A 24,001-nucleotide genomic window follows, 5' to 3' on the forward strand; every position below is an offset into this window, starting at 1 on the left:
CTTGGAAGTATTAAATCTGAATACTTCCAAGGTTGTTAGGTTTTTACATCATCGCCTTGCTATATGCCGACGTATGTAGGTATGACCTAGTTAGGGCTGGACAGAGCATGTTGATTATGTAATTATGGATGCCCAAAGATGCAAGGTCTTCAGATTTAGAGGTGTCCTGCAATTTATCTTATATAAATTGTATTACAATTAGTTTATGATCCTACTACATATATACATGTACACTATATAGTCCACCACGTAGCACGCAATACTAAAACAACTGCCCATTTTGCCTAAAACAGATAAACTCAGTCGATAAACATGTATTCTGCGTCTGATTGGTCAGAACTTGCAACTTTTTTTTAAAAAAAAAGTTAAAAAAAAAAAAATCCTTTGCCCCGCGGTACCCCTCCAAAAGAATACATTGACTACATATGTAGAGTACTATATCTCAACATTTATTTGACAAGTCTAAGTAAATAGGATCAATTAATGACAATAATACCTAAATTTACATACTATGTACAATGTAGTATATGTACTTAGTTGTTGCAAATCCCGAAACCAAAATCACCGAGTCCGATTCCGGAGCCCTGGAGACCTTGCGGGCTTACTTAATTTCCATTAAGAGTCATCCAGGTGGACCACCTGAGCACTCATCCACATCTTCCCTGACTGTTTCTCTTCAATCTATTTCAATCCCTCTACACACCTCAATCATGTCAACCGCAAGAGATATCCGTCCTCGCCAGGACGACACCGCTTTCCTCGCTACCTCCCCCAGCGCCTCCTTCAACTCCCCATCCAGCCACAGCTCGGTTCTGAACCGTACGATTCCAGTCAATGCTAAGCCCTTGAAGCCATTCGCCACAGAAGATATCAAGGTCCTGCTCCTGGAGAATGTCAACCAGACCGGCCGTGAAATCCTTTCCCAGCAAGGCTACCAGGTCGAATTCCTGAAGTCTTCCCTCTCAGAAGATCAGCTCATTGAGAAGATTCGGTGGGTCCCAATCCAATTCCCTCTCGGTGACTCACGAAGCTAATGGATTGTATTTTATTCCAGTGATGTCCACGTCATCGGTATTCGCTCCAAGACTAAGCTCACCGCACGAGTCTTGAAGGAAGCAAAGAACCTTATCGTCATCGGTTGCTTCTGTATCGGTACCAACCAAGTCGACCTCCAATATGCCGCTGATCAGGGTATTGCCGTCTTCAACTCCCCCTTCAGCAACTCTCGCAGTGTTGCCGAGTTGGTCATTGGTGAGATGGTCATGCTGGCCCGCCAATTGGGCGATCGCTCCAACGAGATGCACGCCGGTACCTGGAACAAAGTGAGCAATGGTTGCTGGGAGATTCGTGGAAAGACCATCGGTAGGTGATGTTTTACAATTGTTCTGTTATTTCCGAGGTTTGTGCTGACCTCTCAGGTATCATTGGATACGGCCACATTGGTGCCCAGCTGTCCGTATTGGCTGAGGCAATGGGAATGTCCGTCATCTACTACGACGTCCTCAACATAATGTCACTGGGTACCGCTCGCCAGGTCAAGACCTTGGATGATCTTTTGGCCGAGGCCGATTTCATTACCTGCCACGTTCCCGAGATTGCCGAGACCAAGGGCATGATCGGACAGAAGCAGTTCGAGAAGATGAAGAAGGGAAGCTACCTGATCAACGCCAGCCGAGGAACCGTTGTGGATATCCCCGCACTTATCGATGCCATGCGCAGCGGTAAGGTTGCTGGTGCCGCTTTGGATGTGTACCCCAATGAGCCCGCCGGAAACGGTGACTACTTCAACAACGATCTCAACACCTTCGCCGCTGATCTGCGCTCGCTCAAGAACCTTATCATCACCCCTCATATCGGTGGAAGTACCGAAGAGGCTCAGAAGGCTATTGGTGTCGAAGTTGCCCAGGCTCTGGTCCGATATGCTAACGAGGGTTCTACCCTGGGTGCTGTCAACTTGCCCGAGGTTGTCCTCCGTTCTTTGACAATGGATGAGTCTGACCATGCTCGTGTAAGTTCTCTCTGCAGTCGTTTGAGCTTGCGATGATACTGATTTTGCCTAGGTGATCTACATCCACAAGAACATTCCTGGAGTGTTGCGAAAAGGTAAGAATACATACGATCTAACCGAAGGGATCTTTTAACTGACAATGACACAGTCAACGAGATTATTGGTGACCACAACGTCGACAAGCAGATGACCGATAGCAGAGGCGATGTAAGTTGATCCGTGCTTCTTATACAAGAGAGCGACAGCAGAAACTAACTGTGAATAGGTTGCCTACCTGATGGCCGATATCAGCAATGTGGACGCTGCCACCATCAAGGATTTGTATACCAGACTCGAGAGCCTTCCTTGTAAGATCATATCCTTTCTCTCTCGCATGAACTCCAAACTAACAACGTTCCCAGCTCGCATCATGACCCGCGTGTTGTACTAAACAACCGATCAAAAAAAAAAAAAAAAAACAAGCTAGCCTACGGGCTATGATGCTTTAATCAACTTAGAATAGATGAGCCCTTGCACGGCTTAATCTCAATTGCAACAGGACACTCTCAACGAGGTCCTAGGATATTACAAGATTGCAATTGCCAACTCACGAGTATATTGAGTTGGATACGACTGATGTAAAAGCGGTTGAGTGTATATTTTGTGAATACCATGCACCATTTACTAGGGAAAAGCTATGACATGAATATTTTCGTTTTCATTTCCATTTTCATCTGCCTGTCATCCACACAGATTGACTGGCTAAGTAGAATGCATTAAGTGAGAATATCGCTAGACATCATGATCCTAACCTCGACCTCGACTCCCGTCTCTGAAGCCAGGACTGCGACTTCTCCTTCTTGATGGAGGATCCCGGCGGTAATCACGTCGACTTGTCGAGCGCCAATCGGCACTTGAATGCGAGCCATGCTCGCCAGAGTCTCGCGAGCGATCGTTGCCGCGGTCACTGCCGCGGTCATTGCTGCTGTAGTTCGGAACGTAAGAGTCCAAATTCCCTGATCTGGGTGCTGGACGACCTTGTCCGAATTGATTTCGACGATCATCTCTCCCGTCAGTTCTGTTGGATTGCGATCCATCCCATGGCGGGTTGGTTGAGACGGGTGGACGCGGGGGTAATCCCGTATCTCTTTGTGTAGATGGGAAGGGCCCGCGGCGTTGCGGGTTCCCGTGAATTGCGTGGTGTCCATGGCCGCCGTACGTTCCTGGTGCATTTGGTCTGCCTCCTCGGGCGGTGCCGGGGACGCGGCTGTGTCGGGAGTCTGGTCCGCGAGAACCAGAGGTTGGCCAGCCGCCATTGCTTGTGTCGGAGGCGGGTGGGGGAACTGGGGGCATTGGGACCCGCTGGCTGCGGAACTTCTTTCGGTCGAGTTCGTGGGAATCTGCGAATTGGGGGATTTCGCCGGGTCGTGCTGGGAGGGGGTGGGTGGTGAAGTATGGATGCTTCAATGCATCCATGGCGTTGATGCGTTTCCTCCAGTCTAGTCGGAGGAGCTCGCTTAATAGAGAAATAGCTGCCGGGTTTAGGCTGTTGCATGGTTAGTTAGGGGTCCAAGTCTGCTTGGGCGGGGGAGAAGTGCCATACTCCTTGAAGAATGCATGGAGATTCCCGCGTTTGAAGGCGAAGTTTTTCACGCCCTCACAACCCGGGAGTTGGCTCCATCCCGGCATATTCTCCTCAGTGGGAGTGCCCACAAGATTGAATATCAGTTCGGCTTGGTTAAGGTCGCTATTTCCAGCGAGGATGGGCTTGCCCTTGAACATCTCGCCAAATACACAGCTATAAGACATTAGAAGATGATAACCCTGACTAACAGGGAGGGAAAACTCACCCAACTCCCCACAAGTCGATGGCCGTAGTGTATTTCCGCAGCTGTAGCAACAACTCTGGAGGACGGTACCATCTCGTGACAACAAGTGCAGTGTATTCTCTTCTAGATTCTCCTCCTCCTTTTCCGGGGAGTGGAGGGGCATCATCGTAAGGCCGGGCAAGACCAAAATCAGCGATTTGGAGAATTCCTCCATTGCTAATTAGCAGGTTCGCCGCTATTCATTCTGTCAGTTAAGAACTCTGGTATACCAGCCTTCACTACTCACCTTTCATATCACGATGTAGGATCCGGTTCTGCGAATGTTGTTAGACAAATACTGCAGGGATGGGTGTTTCAAGACGATCGTACTGCATGCATGAACTTGAGCCCTTCGAGGAGTTGCATCAAGTAGCATTTAATCTGTGGTTCCGTGAATTGAACTGCCGGGTTTTCTAGTAGTCCTGACAAGTCATGCTCCATGTATGGAAAGACCATGTACATGCTCGGCTTTTTCCGTCCTTCGCCTTTGCCTCGCTCAATTGACATCTCCTTGAGCTGTAGAATGTTTGGGTGGGAGAGCGCTTTCATGAGTTTGATCTCTCGGATGGCGGTAATGGGGAACTAGCATAGTACCAAAGGTCAGTTTATGGCAAACAAACAATAGAGAGTCAGTGGACTTACGCCTTCTTTCTCGTGGTGCATTAGGATCTTTTTTAAGGCCACAATTTTGGTGTCCTTCTTAGACCTTGCTTTGTAGACCTCGCTATCAACCAATTAGTTGGTTTCTGTTGGCGATACCGCTGCCGGACTCACCCAAAGGTTCCTTCTCCAAGCTTGTCGAGGAATTCATATTCACGAATGTTTGAACAACCAGGGAAACGGGCCTGGCCATTGTCATCCTTTTCCAGGGATTTGATCTCCATACTGACCCGTCGCTTGCGCTGGTTGCTCGCGCTGGTGAAGGATGAAGTTCGATTGTGCTATCCGGTGATTAGGTCGAAATGTCGACCGCTGTCAAGCTGTTCGGTATGCTTTGGTTTGATGTTGGGTCAACATACACGGAGGGTTCGAGAAGTCTTCGGAGACAGAGGGTTGTGGTGAATTTTTTTAAGGTGAATTTTTTTAAGGTGAATTAGCTGGGATCTTCTCGGGGGGAGCCAAGCGCGTCGAATGTGTTAGAAGGCAAGTCCATATCACAGGTAAAAGTATGTGCGACGATTTCGCATTGTTCAAAGCCCTCGTGTACGGAGCTCGGGCATGCAACAAACTCAATAAAGACCTGAGTAGGAGCCAGCCCAGTCAAGGCACAAGTGAAATAAAAGTCGGACGACTCTCCAAAAAGAACTCGAATGATTGTTCTGCTGATTGCCCTGCCGAACGATCCAAACACTGCGCTGCGGTGGAATTCGAGTGCCGTCACGGGTCACGTGCAGTCAACCTCTCGCCGTTGAACCGCAGAGCCCTCCGTCTTCAGATCCGATTCGAGATTGGCGTTTTACCAACAACAGTCATTTTCAGCACACAGTACGTCTTACACGCACCTTTCTCTACCCATATGAATTCCGTGGAAACTAATTGCTTTTCAATCTGTACAGTCATGGCGGGCAACTCCTCCCACCCTATCCACATCCACCCGGTCCGACCGCTCTACCGCTTCACTGCGACTGCATTGGGCGCTAGCATGTGGTTCTTCGTAAGGATTGCCTCATTTTGATACCAAGAACTTGTACTGACAGGACTCTTCTGGGTAGCTCATGTACCGGGCCAAGAAGGATGGTGCCGCTCTGTTGGGCTGGAAGCACCCTTGGGACCACTGATCCGATTACAATCGTCGATTTCGTTTTCTTGCGCAACCGCTTTGTCTCTTAGGGCAGCGGTGATGGTTGGGCCGCATTGCGTACTACATACTTGGAGTGAGAAGAGAGGGGACAGAGAGCCGGGTGTTGCCGAGCGCATGTCAAAGCCACAAGTGTCAGGTTCACGATAGCCATTTACCAGCCGAATTGTATCATACCCTTTCTTTTTCAATTCTCTAAAATAGTAATTCTTTGGCCCGAGTGGCCGAGGCGGAACCTCACTAGACGAATGACTGGGTCATAATATCCAAAAACTATGGCAATCTACAGGTCTATGTGTATTCTATAACGTACAATCTGAGTGCTGTGATAGCGTACTTCACAGGCGCAGTGCCTCCAATAGCACTTTGTACATCTTGCGCTTCTTGCGGTAGTGTGGCTGCAAGCGGGCACGAGCATGTCCAAGCATTTGTGCCACGCCTGGGAATATGTTCTTCTCTGCTATCCAGGACAGAACGAAGACCCCAAATGCCAGTGCGATTAGCCAGAGTTTGAAAGCATCAGACATGAAAGTCAGTTGCATCACCTCTGACACCCAGTTGGATGGTCTGAAGAGCATGTAGCCCGAGATCAGGATATTGACGATGATCGTACATAAGTACGGCACTAAACAGCCACAGTCAGTATCTAGATGAGTAAGAAAGCGAAGTGGGTGGCGCGATTCTTACCATTTTGGGTCATTGGTTTCCGGAATGGCGGACCCGCGCTCAGAACAATGCTGATGAATATGTACTGGAAACATGAGAACAAGAACAAAGCCGTATTCTCCGAGTTGACAATATTGCTCTTTTCCAGGTCCAGTTGTGGCGGCAAGAACCTGCATCGTTGTTAGAATGATGTTGATAGTATATTATGACGGTTACTCACCACGGCTGTAATTGAACAATCTCAAAGACTGCAAACTGTGACAGCACAACTAGCAGGATCTGCCCGAGCAAAGGCGTCAATACCTTGCGTGAGACAAGATCAGCAGTTGGCCGTTTCCGAGACAGTGTAGGAGAAGGATCAGCCCAGCCCACTAGAAGAAAGTTAGCTCGGTGGCTCAAGTTTTGTGAAGATAGACCACGCACTGAAGACCGCAATGGGCATAATGAGCACAAGATCGATAAAAAGGAACTTGAAATCGTTAGCGATCCATCAAACCTTTACTGATATAGCCCACTTACCTGGAAATCACCAAGATTTGACCCCGACGTATACAGGAAGCTGACCGAGCAGAACTGAATGGCGGAATAAAGACTCATGAACTTGAAACAGGAGAAGCTTGTCACCAGAGCAGCTCGTCCCTCCCTAATCACCGTCGGAACACAGGAGATTTCGAACAAGCGGCTAGTAAAGGGTGCAGCAACGGAAGCCTCGGCGTCCGACAATGAGATACCAACATCTGCAGCCTTCAGAGCACCACAATCATTGGCACCATCGCCGCAAAAGCCACAGCAGTAATCAATAGACTGAAGTTTCTCAACCAGTTCGTGCTTCTCATCCGGGGACATACGGGCAAACACTTTGCCGCATACAAGTACCTATACAGCGTACATTAGTTTGTGGCATGGTAAAAATGGAAATAGTTAGTGCAACGGCCGCTTACCTTGTTGAGTACATCTTCATTCCCGAAGTCAATCAACCACCTAAACGCATCACCAGTCACGGCGAGAGAGTATTCACGCTCGACGAGAGTGTTTCCTGGAATTGACAAGTCGGTCTCCGCAGTGTTTATGGGCTGTAATTGCATTAGCTGCTAGTATTTGGATATAGGGAAAGGATATCTTACCAAAAGTGTTCTCGGGTCCAACTGGAGGTCGGCATTGTCCACACATTCCCATATGAGAGAAGGTTTGGATGAAAGGCCAGGCGCTGTGTATCGTTAGTCCTGAATTATGGCCTGGGTGCAGTAGACGAACCTTCAATGAAGTGCGGAATAAAACATGGCTCATCGCGTCCAAGCATGTTACATTCACGAGCAACACTAATGGCAGTCAAGATATTATCACCGGTGCACATTACATTGCGAATCCCCGCCTCGTTCAACTCGGAAATCACACCGGCAGTACTGGGTTTCAACTTATTCTCGAAGATGATGAAGCCCAGGAATTCCAGGTTAGATTCGGCGTCCGCCCGCGACATTTTTTGGACTTTCATCCAGCTTAACTTTCGTTCGTATTTGGAAGCGCAGGCAATCACACGGTATCCTTTGTGGGTGTAGTAATTCAGGAGATCTTCATAATCCGAAGGAACTGCAAAAAGATTGTATCAGCAACGCAGGCTTATGTAGAAAAAGAGAGAGAGCACTGACGTGTTCCAGGAATACATATGTCTTTAATGCTTTCTGGGGCACCCTTGACAAATAAACTTGCTCCATTGTCGCCAAACTTCCTGACGACGACACTTGCACGACGAAGATTGGAGACAAATTCGAAACTCCGCAGTACTCCAAGCTCGAGGGATTTCTAGATATTGTTAGATGTGAAGCTGTGGCTTGAATAAACCCAACTTACAGTTACATCTTGCTCGTCGCTGGTCTGGCATTGAGGGGGCTTTGCAACCGACGGTGCTATTGTGTCGTATTTGGGGCTTGTCTGATCGGAAACATGATGTCCTCCCTCCTCGAAAGTCCAGTTGGTAAATTGGAACATCTTCACATCGAGAGGATCTCCCAACAGCTCGTCGTCCACTACCCTGAGGGAATGACACGTTGCCATGGCGTACATGATCTTACTTTGCTTTTCGATGTCGTATGCGGAGTTAGAATTTGGGGAAGGACGAAGAAACCCGTCAGACGTCTCAGACAGCAACTCTGAAAACCTAGAAACTCTTCTTCAGCGCCAGGTTAAGGATCATACTTCGAAACAGACAAACCTTTTGTCACGGGTAACTATACGCGCTCCTAGCACATCCAACCCATCTTCTGTGAGGGTTCCAGTTTTATCGAAACAAACAATGTCCAGCTTTCCTCCCACATTGACCCTGGTCTCATGTATTAGTATCAAAGTTAAGACATCATTCAGTTTCATTTACTCACTTCTGTGGGCTGATACAAAATATGTTCTGTTTTTTCAGCCGTGAAAGCGCAAAATTGGTTCCAATGGTTAGTGTGGCTGGGAGAGCTGGCGGGACAACAATCGTGATCAAATCGAGGGCTCGAATTATGATCAAATGCCAAGCGAGCTGTGTTTCGTTTGGTCAGCTGCCAGAATAACCTTGGGGAATCGTCTGTTGGACTATTGACTTACACCCAATCGAACAAAGTTAATGAATGAAGCGATGAATCCGAGAAGAGCCACCATCCCCATCACGGCAATGTAACGGAACGAGTCCCGGTAGAATTTGAATCCAGAAGGTTTTGGGAAAAGCATTGATCGAACTAGAGCCCCCTTGGTTGTCAAGAAGCCAGTTCTCATGACAATTGCCAATGCTACTGCTTCATCGTCGTCAACATTCTGGGGCCGTCTAGCCCGGATCACTTTGGTTCCGCTGAAAAGGAAGTGTTTAGCAACATGAGGGTGGATAGAAGGGGTACTGAGATCGAGATATTTGATGGCGTCATCGGTGAGTGGTATTTTAGACACGGGGACGGATTCACCTATTAGAGTTAGATGTATATAAAAATATCAAAGTTTTGGGTTTTGTACGAACCAGTGAGCATGCTCTCATTCACAATGCAGTCCCCTGACAGCAAGATGCAGTCACACGGGACCTGGTTAAGGGATGGGTCGGAAAATTCATACACATCACCAGGAACCAGCTCTTGGGAGGAGACGGAACGCCCTGTAGATACGATTAATTTACATCAATCAGTAAGATGATACATTGGATGAACTCACAGAATCCATTTCTTAGAACGCGAACATCACATTCGAAGAGAGATATCTCCCTAAGCCGACTCATAGTCTGTCGAGCGTTAGTTTCGGGAGACTGATCATTTCTTCGGCTGAACTCACTGATTTCGTCTCTAGCACAGTCGTTGCTATGCTGAAAAACGATATAAGAAAGATACAGACGGCATAGTAGTAGTACTCATCCATGGACCACAAAACGAGACTTGCAATTTGGAAGATATAAAAGGGATGGAAGGCCTATACACTGTCAGATATATTGATGAAACAACCGGGGGGAAAACTGACCTCGTCGACGAGAAGCTGAGGAATTGTCTTTTGCAGAATTTCGATGGTGTTACTTCCAAATATCTGTTCCCTGCTGTCTCGTTCGTCGGCATCCAATCCACTTCGCATGATCTTGGCATTAGTCCACGATGGATCTTTCCAGCCATTTACCAAAGAAAATTTATCCTCAATTGGATGATAGAAAAACTTCAGGTATCTATAGTCGATGAAGTGTAAAGAGGCAATAGTAGGGTCGCTATCTTCATCGTATGGGTAACTTGGTGAGTCGGCGAAGACCGTGGAAAGCGGACGCCCATAAGGTTGGCTGCCAACTCCATGTATGCTGAATTGGTTCCATTGGTCCTATCATGGGTTAGACGGTTATTGTATGGGACAAAAAGTTCACGATCTCACCTCGATAGCCACCCATTGACATTTGCCTATCGGGGTTGCCTTCCCAATCAACTTTACCCGCCATCGTGGCAGCCATCGGAAGAGAAGCCAGGCAAATCCACCGGTCAAGATGCAAAGGCCGATATAGACAGCAAACCCTCCCGAACTCGTGGAAAAGCCAGCAAAAACAGCCGTCAAATCCTCCGACGCGATATACACCTTTTGATTCAACCGACTAGCGGTTCGTCGGTCTCGGCCAAACGAGCTGGCGGACATGTAGCGAGAGAGAAGTGGATGTTCAACCGAGTCGCGGGAGGTAGACATCCGCTTAGACACAAAAGAGCTTCTGGCTGACTCTAGATCTGCATCCTCGATTCCATGTAGAGATTCTTCCTCAATCTCGCTTTGATCATCCACCGCATCTTCGTTCGACCATTCTGCGAAGTCTTCCCCGTCCTGAAAGTATGTAAAGCTCACCGTAGAGCCTGCCCGATCACGGCGGTGCGCGAACGAGACGACGCTGGATGGGATGCTTTCCGAGATTGGGCCATCGAAGACCTAGTGCGAGTCAACTCCTGCGCCGAAGCCTGCATATGAGAATAAAGATTTGACATACCTCATTACGGGCCATCTCCACATCCGACACGACGCTCATGCTTGAGAAGTATTAGCAGGGATTCAAGGGTCGAGGTAGATAGGAAGGGAGCATAGCAACCTGCTTCTCATGGAATCGCGTCGCAGTCCATGTCGAGGCATGGATAGGTCCACGGGACCGTTCCCGGAGGGAGACTGCGGACGGCTTCCCATGTTTAAGAGACAGATCAGCTCGGCCGATCCCCCAACAGCCTCTCTAAGTGTCGTGTTATGGGGCTTAAGTAAAGTTGTGTTTCACCGACACAGGACCGAAGGAGAGCATTTACCGCGGGAGCGCGAGTTTCCACAAAACCAGGGTGTGTGATCTGGAGCTTATCAGTGTCCCACAGCGGAGAGTGACTTATCTCCATGTGACTGCCCGATATAGATTTAGATTATATAATTATATCGGACCAAACTTCCAAGGTCGGAAATCCCCCCATGCAAAAGAGTCCATATAAAGTTGCATGCAATAATAGCTTCGATGTGCCCTTGTATTATATTTTGACGGGGTTCCATAACAATCTAGAAGACTAGGTGAGTCTTGGCACCTTATTTCTTGGCTTTAACGGGCATCTCATTGGCCACTAAATCATCTACGGGGTTTCGATCTGAGATACGGGAAGATCTACATGGCACGACTTGAGGGCCCTGAAGGCTCTCAATTCCTGTATTTATCCAAGTGACTAATTAGGGTTACTACTTGCATCCCGAACAAAGTACTTTGTACATCATCAAAGGTTATACATAGAGAAGTCTCTTCCGCAAATTATACTTCTTACCACCGTATATGTTGTACACCCAAGACGACTTCCAGAATGACTTCCAAAAGGACTTTGAAAATGAGTACCAAGGCGACATCCCCAGACCGCATAAGCCGCCTATTCTTGTCGTAGCTAAATCTTGAACGTCATCAAATGTCATGCAAAACAAGAAACCCGTCTACGGGTGTAAAAATACCTGGTTCTATAAATATATATCTCCTCTCCGGGGGCAAAATTCATTCTACCCTTTTTTTTTTCTTTCTAAGAAATTCCAAAAAAAGGTACTGATACCAAAAGACAAAAACGTCAATAATCACGGTTATATAAGAATATAATTCTTCAACTCCTTAGCATATTGGAATTGGAGAGAGGGGTAATGGTCCAGGGCGCGCGCCACCGGGAGCGATCAGATTGAAAACGATTACAGAAAGCAAGACATCAAGACACCTGGACATCTGGATGTTAAGAACATGAAGATGTAAGAAATACAGAACAAAGATAAACTACAACATAAATGAAAATAAGTCAAAAATAGAAAGAATCCGACAAATCAAAAATGGTATTAAAAGGTATTGTTGGGAGAATTTGCAGCTTTTGCAGGCTCAACCAGAACCGTCCCGCCAAGCCCCTCGGCCACAGGGCGCTAAGGATCCCACCATCTTCCAGACTCTCTCCCCCCAAAACTAAACGGCGTATCAAATTCTTCCTTCTTTCTCTCTCCTCACCTCATTCTCTCCCCCCGTCCCTTTTCACTACCCATTCATCATGTCTGAGCCCATCAGAAACAAGAAGGCGGACTTCCCGGTCGCACCGTAAGGATCCCCGTTTTATTTTTTCATTATCAAAAGCAAAAAAAAAATATACTGACTTGCAGAAGGACCCCGCAAAACACGCCGGCCAACAATGCCCCTATCTCGTCTCACGCTCAGCAGCCTGGTGTATCCAGCATCGAGGAGGGTAAGATGTCTTTTTTCTTGTCTTCACCGACATCTCTTTGACCGTGGTTTCCTTTCTTCTAGAATCCCTTGACAAAGCCGCCGCTGCCTCGCTCTTCGCCCGCAACCCTGCTTTGGTCTCTATGATCCAGGGCAAGTTGGGCCAACTTGTCGGTCGCTCATCAGGCTACATCGAATCTCCCCCCTCCGTCCGCCGCCGTGTCGCGGGTCTGAAGGGTATCCAGAAGGAGCACTCCGAGCTCGAGGCTCAGTTCCAAGAGGAGGTCCTGGAACTTGAGAAGAAGTACTTCGGCAAGTTCACGCCCCTGTACGAGCGTCGTTCTACTATCATCAACGGCGGTATCGAGCCGACCGAGGCCGAAGTTGAAGCCGGAAAGGAGGATGAGGAGAGTGATGAGGAGGAGACTAAGGAGGAGCCCAAGAAGGAGGAGGGCGAGGCCGCGAACGGCATCCCCGAGTTCTGGCTTTCTGCCATGAAGAACCAGATCTCGCTTGCTGAGATGATTACCGAGCGTGATGAGGAGGCTCTCAAGCACCTCACCGACATTCGCATGGAGTACCTTGACCGACCCGGATTCCGCCTCATTTTCGAGTTCTCCGAGAACGAGTTCTTCACCAACAAAACTATCTCTAAGTCATACTTCTACAAGGATGAGAGTGGATACGGTGGTGATTTCATTTACGACCACGCCGATGGATCCCAGATTGACTGGAAGGAGGACAAAGACCTGACCCTCCGCCTGGAGAGCAAGAAGCAGCGCAACAAGAGTAAGTGCACTTGGAATATTGGCATGCTACGATGGAACTGACAATTTCCTCTCTTTTAGACACCAAGCAGACCCGCGTTGTTAAGATCAGTGTGCCTACCGAGTCCTTCTTCAACTTCTTCTCGCCCCCACAGCCACCCGCCGAGGATGATGACTCAGTCGCCAGCGACATTGAAGAGCGTCTGGAGCTTGATTACCAGCTCGGTGAGGATATCAAGGAGAAGCTCATTCCCCGTGCCATCGACTGGTTCACCGGTGAAGCTCTCCAGTTCGAGGAGCTTGGTGAGGATTTGGATGGTGATGAGTTTGAGGATGACGATGACGAGGATGAGGAGGACGAAGATGAGGACGAGGAGGATCTCGGGTCGGACCGTGATGTGGACGAGGAGGACACAGATGAAGAGGTATGGCATACAACACTAACCGATTCAGATCAACCTGCTAACTACATCCCAGGATGGTACTTCCAAGCCCAAGAAGGAGGCCGCCGAGTGCAAGCAAAACTAAACGAAAAAAAGTTGCCGGTGGTGAATGCCCAACATGAGACTATTCGTACTCTCTGATATTTTGCTTTGCTTTCTGCCTTTTTTTTTGTGCCCCCCCTGCGTCACCTCTCTTATCTTCCTAATACTCAATCAATACTTGACATAATCGGTGTGTAATTTTCGCGTCCAACTGTAAGGACTTGCACTCATAGCCGAGACACTTGAAGTGTCTTATAAAATGTGAGTAGTCTATGGACATGTGAGTATTTTAAGTATCTATGTATACTTAGTATTCATACGAGAGACATACATATGTGCCTAGATGTATGTATTAAATCAGTCTCAGGTAAAACAAGAACATATTTTTTTTAAGAAAATACAATACAATAAAATAAAATAAATGATAAAATAAATACATAAGGAATAGAATACATAGTTACATGCAGTAAATTAATACAATGTCAATAGTAAACATAAGGTACACAATGCAGACCAAGTAGGATGGCGGTGACAGGTTGTGGGGTGTGGCGCCCCCCAGTATATTCCCTAAGCTCCTTCAGGGGCTCTCGCTAAATGGCCAGCTGTTAGTCTCATTCAAGGGTTTTCTTTCCACCTTCATCTATTTCTTATCTTCAATCTTTTTATTCTATTCCTTCGAAATATGAGATGAGGGGTTGAGAAGTCCCCCTTGTCTTTGGACTACTTGAATCGCATTTTCCCTTCGATGCCCTACCTCCGAAAACACCCATCATCCCCGGAGCTTCTGCAAATATCCCGATTTTATTGCATCAAAAACGATTAACGACCTACATTCCCTATGGCGCACATCTATGAGGTCGGCACACGGGCCTGGCAGCCCGACCCGACAGAAGGGTGGTTAGCATCCGAGGTGAAGGAGAAGCTGGAGGATGGAGAGAAAGTGCAACTAATCTTCGAGTTGGAAAATGGAGAGGTAGGTGACTTGGAACTCGGGATACTGGATGCGCAATCCTGTGTCTCTTAAGTTACTGAGGCCGACTGACACGGTTTTGATCGGGGCAGACAAAAACCGTGGAGACCACGCAGTCCGAGCTGCAGGTCGATAACAACCCTAAACTACCTCCGCTCATGAACCCTGCTATGCTTGAAGCAAGCGAAGATTTGACGAATTTGTCTCACTTGAACGAGCCCGCTGGTTTGTCTTGCCCCTACGTGTTTGGTGCCGCCCTCCCAGCTGACGGTCCTCTGAAGTCCTCCAGGCTATAAAACTCCGCTACGCTCAGAAGGAGATATATACCTACAGCGGTATCGTCTTGATCGCAACTAACCCATTCGCCCGAGTCGATTCGCTGTACGTGCCGCAGATGGTGCAGGTTTATGCTGGGAAACAACGTGCCTCGCAGGCGCCTCACCTGTTCGCAATTGCGGAGGAAGCTTTCGCGTAAGAACCGTCCACCTTTTGCCTCTTTGGGGCTGGTTTCGCTTACACTTTTTATACAGTGACATGCTTCGGGATGGAAAGAATCAGACGATTGTGGTCTCTGGTGAATCTGGAGCCGGTAAGACCGTGAGCGCCAAATATATCATGCGCTACTTTGCGACTCGCGAGTCTTCCGATCAGCCTGGAAAATACACTACTAGCCGCGCAGACGCGATCAGTGAAACCGAGGAGCAGATCCTAGCTACCAACCCGGTCATGGAAGCGTTCGGTAACGCCAAAACCACTCGCAACGACAACTCCTCCCGTTTTGGCAAATATATCGAGATCATGTTCGATGACCGAACAAATATTATTGGAGCTAAGATTAGGACGTATCTTCTTGAGCGGTCGCGACTGGTCTTCCAGCCTCTCAAAGAGCGCAATTACCACATCTTCTACCAGCTGGTAGCCGGTGCTTCCGACGCAGAGAAACAGGAGCTGGGTCTCTTGGCTGTTGAAGACTTTGAGTATCTGAACCAGGGTGGCACTCCAGTGATCGACGGTGTCGACGACAAGGCCGAATTTGAGGCGACCAGGAAGTCGCTGGCTGTGATTGGTGTGCCAAATGAAGACCAAACAGACATCTTCCGTGTCCTCGCCGCTTTGCTACACCTCGGTAATGTCAAGATCACAGCTACCCGCACGGATTCGTCAGTCTCGTCGACCGAGCCTGCACTTCTCCGCGCGTGTGAGATGCTTGGAATCGATGCTACTGAGTTTGCAAAATGGATCGTGAAGAAGCAACTTATCACGCGTGGCGAGAAAATCACCTCCAACCTGACACAGCAACAGGCTTTGGTTGTCCGAGACTCCGTCGCTAAGTTTATCTATTCAAGTCTATTTGATTGGCTGGTGGACAAGATCAACCGCCGCCTTGCTACCGATGAAGTGCTTGAGCAGTTCAAATGCTTCATTGGTGTTCTTGATATTTACGGATTTGAACATTTCGCCAAGAACTCTTTCGAACAATTCTGCATCAATTATGCCAACGAGAAGTTACAACAAGAATTCAACCAGCATGTGTTCAAGCTGGAGCAGGAAGAATATGTCCGAGAAGAGATTGACTGGACGTTCATCGACTTTTCGGATAACCAACCTTGTATCGATCTTATCGAGGCTAAGCTCGGCGTTCTGGCCCTTTTGGATGAAGAATCTCGACTTCCTATGGGCTCGGATGAGCAGTTTGTCACCAAACTTCACCATCACTTTGCGGCGGACAAGCAGAAGTTCTACAAGAAACCTCGCTTTGGGAAATCTGCATTCACCGTCTGTCACTATGCAGTCGACGTCACTTATGAATCTGATGGATTTATCGAAAAGAACCGTGACACTGTGCCCGATGAGCATTTGGAAGTGTTGCGCAATTCCTCCAATCCTTTCATCAAGGTTATTCTAGACACTGCTGCGGCCGTTCGTGAGAAGGACTCCGCTGCTATGTCATCCAAGCCAGTTGCAGCTGCTCCAGGGCGTCGGATTGGTGTTGCAGTCAATCGGAAACCTACGCTTGGAGGAATCTTCAAGTCTTCGCTGATTGAATTGATGCACACCATCAACAGCACAGAAGTTCATTACATCCGTTGCATCAAGCCCAATGAAGCAAAGGAGGCCTGGAAATTTGAAGGTCCCATGGTTCTGAGTCAGCTGAGAGCTTGTGGTGTTCTGGAAACTGTCCGAATCAGTACCGCTGGCTACCCAACCCGGTGGACTTATGAGGAATTTGCCATTCGATACTACATGTTGTGCCATTCCTCGCAATGGACTTCGGAGATCCGGGATATGTGCCATGCAATCCTCCGAAAGGCCCTGGGAGATGAAAAGCAAGACAAGTACCAACTTGGTCTTACTAAGATCTTCTTCCGAGCTGGTATGCTTGCATTCCTGGAGAATCTCCGAACGTCCAGGTTGAATGAATGTGCCATCATGATCCAGAAGAACTTGCGTGCCAAGTATTACCGCCGCCGCTACCTCGATGCTCGTGACTCGATTCTCACCACTCAGGCCTTCATCCGTGGTTTCTTGGCACGCCAGCATGCCCACGAGATCCGCCGGACCAAGGCTGCTACTACGATCCAGCGGGTCTGGCGTGGCCAGAAGGAGAAGAAACGTTACACTCAAATCCGCAAAAACTTCATCCTGTTCGAGTCTGTTGCCAAGGGATTCCTGTGCCGACGCAACATCATGGACTCTATCAATGGAAATGCGGCCAAGGTTATTCAACGTGCTTTCCGCTCCTGGCGTCAAATCCGGGCCTGGAGACAGTATCGCCGCCAGGTCATCACTATCCAAAACCTCTGGAGAGGAAAAGAGGCAAGAAATTCCTATAAACGACTTCGCGAGGATGCCCGTGATCTCAAGCAGATTTCCTACAAGCTGGAGAATAAGGTGGTCGAGTTGACCCAGTACTTGCAGTCTCTCAAGCTTGAGAACAAAACCTTGGTCTCACAGCTGGACAACTACGATACCCAATTGAAGTCATGGAGAACCCGACATAATGCCTTGGAGGCTCGCACGAAGGAACTCCAAGTTGAAGCTAACCAGGCTGGTATCACCGCAGCCCGGTTAGAGGCGATTGAAGAGGAGATGAGTAAGCTTCAGCAAAGCCACACTGAAGCCCAGGCTACCATCAAGCGCCTCCAAGAAGAAGAGAGAATCTCCCGTGAGGCTCTTCAAACCGCCAACGACGAGTTAGAGCGTCTCAAGCTCTTGGATGCCGAACATGAGAAGGATAAGACTGGTCTTCGGCAGCGGATCTCCGATCTCGAGGAACAGCTCGAGATTGCCAAGAGATCTGTGCCTTTGAACGGTGTGAACGGCGACGGTCTATCCAACGGTGGTGCAGTCCAGGCCCCTATCCCTGGCTTGATCAACTTGGTTTCATCAAAGAAACCTAAGCCCAAAAGACGCAGTGCCGGTGCTGAAAGGATCGAGACGGATCGCTTCAGTGGTGCATACAACCCTAGGCCTGTTTCGATGGCGGTCACCCCTGGATCTGTGGCTGCCCGTCAAAATGCGGCCATCTCTCCTGGTCTAGAGTCGGTCGAGGTGGAGCTCGAGAACTTGCTTTCTGAAGAGGAGGACTTGAACGAGGAGGTCGCCATGGGTCTTATCCGCAACTTGAAGATTCCGCTCCCAACTTCGACACCGCCACCGACTGAAAAGGAGGTCCTGTTCCCAGCATACCTGATCAACCTTGTTACGTCGGAAATGTGGAATAACGGATTTGTTAAGGAGTCGGAGCGATTCTTGGCCAACGTTATGCAGTCCATCCAGCAAGAGGTTATGCAGCATGATGGGGACGACGCAATCAACCCCGGTGCTTTCTGGCTGTCTAACGTGCACGAGATGCTATCCTTTGTATTCCTGGCCGAGGATTGGTATGAAGCACAAAAGACCGAGAACTATGAGTATGATCGCCTGTTGGAAATTGTCAAGCACGACCTTGAGAGCTTGGAGTTCAACATCTATCACACTTGGATGAAGGTTTTGAAGAAGAAGTTGTACAAGATGATCGTTCCAGCCATCATCGAGTCTCAGTCACTTCCCGGCTTTGTCACCAGTGAAACAAATCGCTTCCTTGGAAAGCTTCTGCCCTCCAACAATAACCCAGCTTACAGCATGGACAACCTCCTCAGTCTATTGAACGGTGTTTACAAGGCAATGAAGGCTTTCTACCTTGAGGATGCCATCGTCCTCCAGACTGTCACGGAGCTCTTGCGCCTAGTTGGTGTCACTGCTTTCAATGATCTCCTCATGCGACGTAACTTCCTGTCATGGAAGCGTGGTTTGCAAATCAACTACAACATCACTCGTATTGAGGAGTGGTGCAAGAGTCATGACATGCCGGAGGGGACGTTGAAGCTAGAGCATTTGATGGTGAGGTCCCTTGTTTGATATTCATTTGGTCATTATACTAACACCGACACAGCAAGCGACTAAGCTTCTGCAACTGAAGAAGGCCACTCTGAATGATATTGAGATCATTCAAGATATTTGCTGGATGTAAGTGAACCCTGGACGTGTCTTCTCCCACGAGTTCACATAACTAATTATGTGCAGGCTGTCTCCGAACCAAATCCAGAAACTTCTGAATCAGTATCTGGTGGCAGATTACGAACAGCCCATCAACGGCGAGATCATGAAGGCCGTCGCTTCTCGCGTTACAGAGAAGAGTGATGTGCTCCTCCTGGCTCCGGTAGACATGGAGGACAGTGGCCCGTACGAGATCGCCGAGCCGCGTGTGATCACTGCTCTGGAGACCTATACCCCATCCTGGCTCCAAACACCGCGGTTGAAACGACTTGCTGAGATTGTGTCCGCGCAAGCGATGGCACAGCAAGAGAAGTTCGAATGGGACCACAAGATGGTTGAGGAATAGATCTGTACTGTTGTATATTAGACTTTGGGAATTTCCTGTGAGCTACGGATTACGACTTGCCTGGATTATCCACGGCCTTTGCGATACAGTGATGCGCATGATTTTCATTTGTTTCAATTGCATATGACGTCTTGGTTTATAGACCAGAAGAGATTGCTAAGAGAATTCCTGTAAATGAGTTTTCTAACATAAACGAGCAATCCAATGTTCAAAGCGTTTACTTGACCCCATCCCCCCATCCCGAGCAGGTTCAGTATTCAAGGTTTCTGCCCAATCAGCTCAAGGAAGCTTCTCCCAATCCCTACATATTGAAACGGTCATATGCATGACCCTGAGAGCGACGTTTAGCAGCATGCTCGTCGCTATCTTCAACTTTCTATCGACTCTCTTTCCCATCTATGGATGGTACATATCGTTGGAGCGCCACAATGTAGCTCTCCAAGGTGGAGGGAATATTAAATACGAAATGAAGTCATTTCTAAGGTCTAATATAACATAAGTCTGAAGTGTGTGAGAATGATTTTTTTTAATAGCTGGTTGACATGACCATCACCTGGGGTCGATATATGTGGTCAGCGGTAGCGGTAGCGCAGTGGGGTTCCCACTCTTAATCTTTAACTTCACAACTCCTACCCATACCAAATACCAACCAATACCTGTCTATACAGCCAAAATGACTCTCACCAAGCTCAACTTCATCACCGGCAACAAAAACAAGCTCCTCGAGGTGCGGGCTATCCTCGGTAAGGTCATCGAAGTGGACAACCAGGAAGTCGACGTCCCCGAGATCCAAGGCACAATCGAGGAAATCGCCAAAGAGAAGGCCAGACGTGCCGCCGAAGCGGTAATTTATCCCTAGACTTTTTACGCTATGATTATATCTGCTTACGGGGGGATAGATCAATGGACCTGCCTTGACCGAGGACACTGCGCTTGAGTTCCATGCGCTTAAGGGTCTCCCTGGGCCATACATGTATGTCTTTGCAATATTAAAGGTTTACTCTCTGATAATAATACTAATGATGGCCAAGCAAATCCTTCATGGAGAATCTGGGACACGAGGGCTTGAACAAGATGCTTGATGGCTTCGAGGACAGAACTGCCGAAGCTGTGTGTACCTTTGCCTTCTGCCGAGGCCCTGGCGAAGAGCCCATTATTTTCCAGGGGAGAACTGAGGTGAGGCAATACTGTCATTTTAAATCTATATAAACCTAACCGTGATGTACAGGGTGCTATTGTGCGACCCAGAGGCTCAGGACAGTTCGGTAAGTAAATATCCAACTGGGTTTCGCAGAAATCAAAATCTGATATATGACAGGCTGGGACGCTATCTTCGAATATGACGGCAAGGAGACTTATGCCGAGATGGACAAGGAGGAGAAGGTAAGAACGATCTTGTTTCCCGTGAAAAAGTCATGTACTAAAAGTCCCGCGAACAGAACAAGATTTCGCACCGGTACAAGGCGCTGGTGAAGTTGCAGCAGTGGCTCGCCGAAGGCCAACAGTAAATCGCCATGGGTATATAACTCGGCCTCGCAAAAGACCATAGAAGAATGAGAAACGAAGATCAACAATTGTATATGGCCCGACGAATTCCCTCAATCCGCATTCTCCGCGTGGGACTGCTTCCATGAGTCGACCCATTGTGCGATTCTCTGGCAGTTCGAGTCCACATCTGAATCCTGCTCGCTGTTCAATTCTACCACGATCTCTTCGTCGAATGCCTCCCGTGCTTCGTCTGATAGGACGCCGAAGATTTCTGCATCGACGTTCTCTTCTAGCTTTTTCTCGTGGTAGCCCCTTGAAATAAATATGTTAGTTTGACGGCGTAGATATATTTGTGAGGTCCATTGTCATACCGTGAGGAAAGGCGGTCATATAGAACATCTGTAGTGGGGCAGCGGAGGACAACGACGAGATCGATCCAGGACTTGGGGAAGAGGTCGCAGGCGTGCCAATCGATTAAGTAGCCGCCATTAGGAACTTCGTCTTCGAGGGCATCGAGGAGCTATGCCGCGCATGTATTAGTATGTGAACTTTTGAGTCTCGAACCATGTTGAAAAGCGTCGTAATCCAGGTGAAGAGAAGATTATTGTGGGAAACATTCTCACCTTATCCTCATCGACCACCCAGGTCTTCAATTCCTCGTCATATTCATCGAAGCATCCACGGTCCTTTGCGACCTGGTTAATGGACAGGTGCTTCAGGCCGATCTCTTGTGCGAGTTGTTCGCAGTGGACGGTCTTCCCCACGCCGGGGGTACCGGTGATGATCACATTTGGAGAGGTGCGCATATTTTCTTATCAGAATTAAGATCTTAAAGTGGAATTGTAAATTGCGGATTGCAGATTGTAGATTGAAAATGGTTTCCCCAGATGAAATAATTCCTTCGGACTAATTTTCGTCCCGGCTATCTTATCGTGGAGGGGTAAGTTACCGCATTGGGAATGTATAAAAGACGTTTATAGTAACTTCGCTTTGTTTTTAATGTTTCAATTAATCATGATACAAAGGACATTTAATGTTAACTGAATGGGGTTGATTTTATATGATTTCATGTTCCGGGCTGGTTATACGTAGCCTAGTGCTGATTAGCATTAGAATATCTAAAAAATTGAACAATCACTCACTTGAGAAGCTCGAATATTTTGTACTTTTGCAGATAAGGCGTTCCCCTGCGATATGCTTTGAGAAGTCGAGTGGGATCTGAAGGCTTGACAAACGCCCCGATTAGACGCTCCATTGCAGGGGAAGTCTTGAACATGGGATCGAAAACCAGCAGATTTGCGCTGCCGTTGGCTCGTATTTCAAATCCGACAATTGTCATAGAATGACCTGGTTCAAGTTAGAGAGATATATATGTGTGCTGAAAGACTTAGAAAGCTGTACCTTGATGCTGGAAGTATATCGGAGGGAGATCAGTCTGAACGATCTTCGTCTGGTCTTCTGGTGAGCAAGCTGATCGGAAATAGTCGGCGACATCAATGTAAAGAGCATCACAGGCCCGTACATCGCTTCTCTCTGCCAGACTCCTGGCTTCACATCTGGAGACCGGAGTTAGCGGGGTTAAAACGAAGTAGGCCAGACAACTCACGGAATTCCTAGGCTCATCAAAAGTGCTTGTGCCTGGGTAGTCAGTAGGATATAGAAGATAATCGACACCGACCAAAAGACTTACTTCAGGCGTTCCAATAAACTTGCGGGTATTTTTGATACCACCTGTTTCGGCTCTTCCAGAACTATTGAACCCCAAATCCCAGGCCGATTCAATCATGTCCTGCAGCTCAAGGATCGTCGGCCCCTTTTTTGGGAAGTGCTCATGGCCAAAGCCACGGGACTTTTTCAGCCAAGAGACCATCATTTGGATATTACGATAGCCACAAAACCCGCCTTCCCGGCGCATCTTGCAGATATGGCGGACTTTGGGGCTACAGAAGAATGCCCGCTGGACGGACTTGTCCTGTTCGCACAACCGAGCAATAACAGGAATCAGATGGTCGGTCTCGTTTTCTACTGTCTCGCGCCGTGTGAATTTGCCGTCCGAAGTGATTTGCGTTTGCTTTGATATGCTGCCGCCTTTTTCCAACATGTTCCTTAGCCATGATGGCATTTTTTTCTCGTGGGCATGAGGACCCAGTTCTGAGCGCTGAAAATTGTTAGTACTCATTTCTAAATATTCAAATTTGGGACAAATACCCCTAGTCTCTTTGTGCCATCGGCATTGGTTGTCCTTGGGGGACTGTGAGGCCGTGGTGGCTTGGCAGTGTTTACTCGCGAGGAGTCTCGTTGCATCCCACGCTTGCCTCCTTTGTGAGAGTCGACCATGTCTAGGGGATCTTCATCATCAAAGGACTCATCATACCCATGGTCATGCACGTCTGGAGTTGAGCGTGACGGTGTGGCCCCGATATCATCCAGCGCCATGTCCTCTGCGACATGCAGATCCAGGTGACTCGAGAGCTCGGCACTTTCTATTGTCTCACCACATCCATGTGGACAGTCGATATATTTTTCTGCGCCATCCTCGTCCACTGGCGGTGGAGCCGAGCTTTGACCTGCGAATTCCTGCGGGTTGTCCTGCAGGAAACCCGTTGCCCCAGTTTCTGGGTGGCAGAATTCGATGTGTTGGGACACAAAATTAGCATCGAAGTCCGTGAAAGGGCAAAAAGGGCATGAGGCGGTGTTGTTGTCGGCCATTATGGAGTTTTCATCCAATGCTGACGGTGGAGGGGAAATTATGAGGTTGATGCTTAGCAGACCCCGCCTGAGATATGAGAAACAGAGATATATGTACAGAATGCAGAGAAGAAGAAAAAAGCAAAGTCAGTCGAGCAAAAAAACAGTGGAGACAGAAGTATAGATAAAGGATTAACTTGATGCCTAAAGAGCAGAAAAGT

General features: G+C 48.2%; 9 protein-coding genes across 9 annotated transcripts; 5 read left to right on the forward strand and 4 right to left on the reverse strand.

Moving 5' to 3' along the window:
• Positions 1–710: 710 nt before the first annotated feature.
• N7537_005089 (D-3-phosphoglycerate dehydrogenase) lies at positions 711–2,438 on the forward strand (the record flags this gene model as incomplete). Its single annotated transcript, XM_056896146.1, has 7 exons — positions 711–991; positions 1,055–1,362; positions 1,419–2,008; positions 2,061–2,103; positions 2,157–2,215; positions 2,274–2,355; positions 2,410–2,438. The coding sequence occupies 7 exons, from the start codon at positions 711–713 to the stop codon at positions 2,436–2,438; spliced, it is 1,392 nt and encodes a 463-aa protein (XP_056755894.1).
• A 356-nt stretch (positions 2,439–2,794) lies between these two features.
• N7537_005090 (CDC2/CDK family serine/threonine-protein kinase) lies at positions 2,795–4,739 on the reverse strand (the record flags this gene model as incomplete). The annotated part of the gene is made up of 7 exons (XM_056896147.1): positions 2,795–3,533; positions 3,591–3,785; positions 3,838–4,051; positions 4,103–4,130; positions 4,186–4,437; positions 4,498–4,579; positions 4,630–4,739. The coding sequence occupies 7 exons, from the start codon at positions 4,737–4,739 to the stop codon at positions 2,795–2,797; spliced, it is 1,620 nt and encodes a 539-aa protein (XP_056755895.1).
• Positions 4,740–5,023: 284 nt separating this feature from the next.
• Positions 5,024–5,685, forward strand: N7537_005091 (uncharacterized protein; the record flags this gene model as incomplete). Its single annotated transcript, XM_056896148.1, has 3 exons — positions 5,024–5,344; positions 5,412–5,509; positions 5,568–5,685. 3 exons carry the CDS (start codon positions 5,024–5,026, stop codon positions 5,683–5,685), a joined length of 537 nt encoding a protein of 178 aa, XP_056755896.1.
• Positions 5,686–5,991: 306 nt separating this feature from the next.
• Positions 5,992–10,972, reverse strand: N7537_005092 (uncharacterized protein; the record flags this gene model as incomplete). Its single annotated transcript, XM_056896149.1, has 20 exons — positions 5,992–6,278; positions 6,341–6,489; positions 6,540–6,690; positions 6,743–6,788; positions 6,839–7,195; positions 7,261–7,392; positions 7,444–7,526; positions 7,574–7,906; positions 7,966–8,119; positions 8,168–8,474; positions 8,529–8,636; positions 8,692–8,837; positions 8,903–9,252; positions 9,306–9,437; positions 9,494–9,560; positions 9,611–9,745; positions 9,794–10,135; positions 10,187–10,723; positions 10,782–10,821; positions 10,881–10,972. The coding sequence occupies 20 exons, from the start codon at positions 10,970–10,972 to the stop codon at positions 5,992–5,994; spliced, it is 3,948 nt and encodes a 1,315-aa protein (XP_056755897.1).
• Positions 10,973–12,327: 1,355 nt separating this feature from the next.
• nap1 (histone chaperone NAP1) lies at positions 12,328–13,792 on the forward strand (the record flags this gene model as incomplete). The annotated part of the gene is made up of 5 exons (XM_056896150.1): positions 12,328–12,374; positions 12,440–12,519; positions 12,582–13,286; positions 13,346–13,689; positions 13,742–13,792. The coding sequence occupies 5 exons, from the start codon at positions 12,328–12,330 to the stop codon at positions 13,790–13,792; spliced, it is 1,227 nt and encodes a 408-aa protein (XP_056755898.1).
• A 795-nt stretch (positions 13,793–14,587) lies between these two features.
• N7537_005094 (type V myosin) lies at positions 14,588–19,604 on the forward strand (the record flags this gene model as incomplete). Its single annotated transcript, XM_056896151.1, has 6 exons — positions 14,588–14,722; positions 14,812–14,944; positions 15,001–15,190; positions 15,250–19,102; positions 19,155–19,228; positions 19,286–19,604. 6 exons carry the CDS (start codon positions 14,588–14,590, stop codon positions 19,602–19,604), a joined length of 4,704 nt encoding a protein of 1,567 aa, XP_056755899.1.
• A 673-nt stretch (positions 19,605–20,277) lies between these two features.
• N7537_005095 (non-canonical purine NTP pyrophosphatase) lies at positions 20,278–21,112 on the forward strand (the record flags this gene model as incomplete). The annotated part of the gene is made up of 6 exons (XM_056896152.1): positions 20,278–20,448; positions 20,504–20,577; positions 20,636–20,780; positions 20,833–20,869; positions 20,923–20,987; positions 21,044–21,112. The coding sequence occupies 6 exons, from the start codon at positions 20,278–20,280 to the stop codon at positions 21,110–21,112; spliced, it is 561 nt and encodes a 186-aa protein (XP_056755900.1).
• A 90-nt stretch (positions 21,113–21,202) lies between these two features.
• Positions 21,203–21,898, reverse strand: N7537_005096 (nucleoside triphosphates FAP7; the record flags this gene model as incomplete). Its single annotated transcript, XM_056896153.1, has 3 exons — positions 21,203–21,404; positions 21,464–21,612; positions 21,716–21,898. The coding sequence occupies 3 exons, from the start codon at positions 21,896–21,898 to the stop codon at positions 21,203–21,205; spliced, it is 534 nt and encodes a 177-aa protein (XP_056755901.1).
• Positions 21,899–22,148: 250 nt separating this feature from the next.
• Positions 22,149–23,801, reverse strand: N7537_005097 (Peptidase C78 ubiquitin fold modifier-specific peptidase 1/ 2; the record flags this gene model as incomplete). The annotated part of the gene is made up of 6 exons (XM_056896154.1): positions 22,149–22,185; positions 22,235–22,439; positions 22,494–22,648; positions 22,699–22,730; positions 22,783–23,250; positions 23,301–23,801. The coding sequence occupies 6 exons, from the start codon at positions 23,799–23,801 to the stop codon at positions 22,149–22,151; spliced, it is 1,398 nt and encodes a 465-aa protein (XP_056755902.1).
• Between the last annotated feature and the right edge of the window lie 200 nt (positions 23,802–24,001).

Source organism: Penicillium hordei (assembly GCF_028827395.1).
Source record: "Penicillium hordei strain IBT 12815 chromosome Unknown utg000002l_segment0_segment0, whole genome shotgun sequence".
Taxonomy (NCBI): domain Eukaryota; kingdom Fungi; phylum Ascomycota; class Eurotiomycetes; order Eurotiales; family Aspergillaceae; genus Penicillium; species Penicillium hordei.